Source organism: Gavialis gangeticus, unplaced genomic scaffold (genome assembly GCF_001723915.1).
Source record: "Gavialis gangeticus isolate Ggan-Ray unplaced genomic scaffold, GavGan_comp1, whole genome shotgun sequence".
Classification (NCBI taxonomy): domain Eukaryota; kingdom Metazoa; phylum Chordata; order Crocodylia; family Gavialidae; genus Gavialis; species Gavialis gangeticus.
In genome coordinates, this window is record NW_017728992.1 from 59995392 (window position 1) to 59998808 (window position 3417).

General features: G+C 48.4%; 1 protein-coding gene across 1 annotated transcript in view; it reads right to left on the bottom strand.

The window, feature by feature from the left end:
* SIRT5 (sirtuin 5) overlaps window positions 1-3417 on the bottom strand; it is a 28176-nt gene that overhangs the window by 1504 nt on the left and 23255 nt on the right. Inside the window, exons 6-7 of the mRNA XM_019523197.1 lie at window positions 2870-2993; window positions 2022-2137 (exon numbers count right to left, since the gene is read on the bottom strand). Of these exons, the coding sequence (XP_019378742.1) occupies window positions 2022-2137; window positions 2870-2993 (240 nt within the window). The remainder of the gene's footprint in view (window positions 1-2021; window positions 2138-2869; window positions 2994-3417) is intronic.

A 3417-nucleotide genomic window follows, 5' to 3' on the forward strand; every position in this document is an offset into this window, starting at 1 on the left:
GTAGCCTCTTCTCATAGGGCCTGCCCTGCTGTCCCCTGATCATGCGAGTGGCCCTCCTCTGGACCCTCTCCATGTTGTCCACATCCCTCCTGAAGAGCGGCACCCAGCACTGGACGCAGTATTCGAGCTGCGGCCTGACCAGTGCCGCACAGAGGGGGAGGATCACCTCTCTGGACCTGTTTGAGATGCATCTGTGGATGCATAACAAGGTATGGTTAGCCTTCCTGACCACGTCCCCACACTGTTGGCCCATGTTCATATTGGCCTCAATAATGATTCCAAGATCCTTTTCTTCCTCTGTACTGACGAGAAGGGAGTTCCCCAGCTTGTAGGTATGCTGCTGGTTCTTCCTCCCCAGGTGCAATACCCTGCACTTGTCAGTGTTGAAACTCATCATGTTCTCATCTGCCCGCCCCTGTAATCTGCAAGTCCGATTGCAGCCTATTCCTCCGTTCTAGTGTGCCTACATCCCCCCACATCTTACTGTCATCTGCAAATTTGAACAGGGTGCTTTTTACCCCCTTGTCCAAGTCGCTGATGAAGATGTTGAACAGTGCAGGCCTGAGGACCGACCCCTGGGGGACCCCACTGCCCACATCCCTCCAGGTCAAAAATGACCCATCCACCACCACTCTGGGTGCAGCCCTCCAGCCAGTTAGTGACCCATTTGACTGTAGGTGTCAACGCCACAGTCCCCTAGTCCCCATGGTGAGATGCCCCTTGCCAGGCCAGCAGCACCACTGCTAGTGGGTGGGAAGGGGGTGCCTCACCATGGCAGCACAGGTGGTGTGGGGCTCCCAGAGGCAGCAGCATTGGCACCAAGTCTCCTCATCCCATTCTGCCTTCCTGCGCTGGGTCCTGCCTGCTGGGCCACGGAGGCCCTGAAGAGACAGCAGCAGGGCAAGGAGCCCACATTTGCCCCAACCCTATGCACAAATCTGGGGAGGCAACTGCCTCAACGCCCATGCTCCCTTTCTTGGGAGTGGGCACAGTGGTAGGGAGCCAGCCCCCCAGATGAGACGCCTGTGGCTCAGTCCTGCTCCCCAGCCAGCCCTGCCTAGGCACTGCCCTGGCTGGGTTGTAACCCCAGCCCCAGCCACCAGTCCTGGCTCACTCCCTCACTCACTGTGGGAGCCTCAATCTGGCCCCACCCCGCCGCCCCCCAATAGAGTTACCTGCAGGCAGTTGTTCCCTACGCCTGCCTGGCTGTATTCCAGGCCATGTGCATGTGTGTGTGCACATATGCACATGGCACTCCATGATTCCCATCCCCAAGCAGCTCCTTGCAGGCTCTGCCAGATCCCTGCATGTGATACTGGGACGATTGTTGACTGTGTCCAGGGGAATCTGGGACAAATGCTGTCCCAGTCATTCAGCCCAAGACCGGGACTTAATGTTCACATTTTGGGACTGTCCTGTCCAGATAGGAACAGGTGGTCACCCTATCCTAGCTCTACCCTCCGGAGTATCTGCAACTCCACCCAACTTGGTGTCACATCCCCTTGGTGTCACAATCCCGTCATCCATATCTTCAATTAAGATGTTGAACAATACTAGACCCAAGACAAACCCCAGAGGAACCCCACTTCACACCTCCTGTGAACCAGACACTGAGCCATTAATAACTACTTGCTGAGCACAATGATCCAACCAGTTTTATAGCCATGTTACAGTACTTTCATCTACAGTAAAAGCTGTGTTAACTGGCATTTAAGTAACCAGAACACTATTAACCGGTATTTCTGGCTGGCCGGCCAGATGTGTGTGTGGGGGGGGGGGAAAAGCTCACATGGCAATGGGGAAAGCTCACCACCATTGCTACCCACCACCTTGTGCTGCCACTGCTCTTCATCCCCCCCATCTGTCCAGGCAAAAACCCACTGCCCTCTGGTAACCAGAATTTTTGTATAACCAGCACACCCCCTCCCCCCACTTACCCTACTCATGCTGGATAACAAAGCTTTTACTGTACACTACTTTCATTTAAGTTAACAGGGCTTCCTCTGTGCAAGCAGTCGTACCTGAACTTTTCCGTAGCAGGGGTAGTCTGCATGTTAAATTCTGCAACGGGAACTCCCCTGGCAGACACCTGAGGAGCAAAACAAGCAGCTGGATACACCACAGAGGAAGTTCCAACCTACAGGAATAACAAAACAGCAGACTGGCATTTAAATACATTTACCACTATCTTGGAAACTTGTGACGGACTCCTTATTTTCAAAACATCTTAAAGCACGCACACCGCAGAACAACAGACGCCAACAAACATGGTTTGATTATTATCCATGGAATAAATCTGGAGCTGTTCCCCTCAGATTTAACATGTTCCTCCCACCCCTCTCCCCATGTCTCCCACAGGAGGTAAATCACAATCTAATGAGACTCTCCAGCCCTTCTTTGCTACACCAGTGCAATAAACTAGTTCCAAAGAAAATGTACCTACACTGTGAAAACGTGCTAGAAATTCCTAAACAGCTATGTAAAAATTCAGGGGGAAAAAAAAAGTGTGATTTTAAGTAGTGAGCACTGAAAAAAAATCAAGAGTTAAGTAACATTAGTGTGGCTATACTGCTTGGGTACAGAAGCTCTTGCATTATTGCTTATTTAGCTAATGCATACCTCTAACGCAGAGAGCACATGTAACTTGGCCAAGAAATGTTAAGAGAACGAGAGCCTTTAAATTTCTTCAGTGTTACATGATAATTTACACAAGCTATTACTTGCAAGTATATGCATCTCTTTTCTCAGAAACAGAACTTCTTAGCTTCAGCCTACTACATAAATTAATGGACCTACATAATTTATGTACATATTCCATAATTTTGGTTACATACTCCAAAGCCATGGTCACTTTGGAATTGTCACGTACCACCAAACAAAGATCACAGATCTCTAATTCTTTTTCAACCTCCGTGAGAATATCAGAATCCAGAGTTTCTCCAAACCACACAACATGGGGACGGAGGAGGCCATTGCAACCATGTTCTTCACACCTGTAGAAAGTGAAACAACTTGAGAGTTCTACTCAAAGCAGGAAGAAAGTGAAGTGACTCTGAACCTTGAATCAATTTAAGAACTTTTAAAGACAAACCTATTTCACTTTTACTGGGTTTGTTAGCTCACATTTAGGAAGTTCAATCTGAGAACAATAATTACAGATGTTTCATACTATAGCCGAATCGCATCTCTGATTCCAATCACCTGCTAATACTTTACAAATATGAGTCCTGCAACTTGTGGTGCATTTCAACTGTTTTATTACATCTGGACTGAATCATCCTACTATAATACAGGGACTATTTTCTCCACTATAATTCAACTGTCCCTATAGGTAGTGGGTAGAGAATACGGCATCTGCTTAATAGGGTTGAATGGTTCTGTCCAACAGCCTGAGAGGTAAGAAATAAAAAAAAAAAA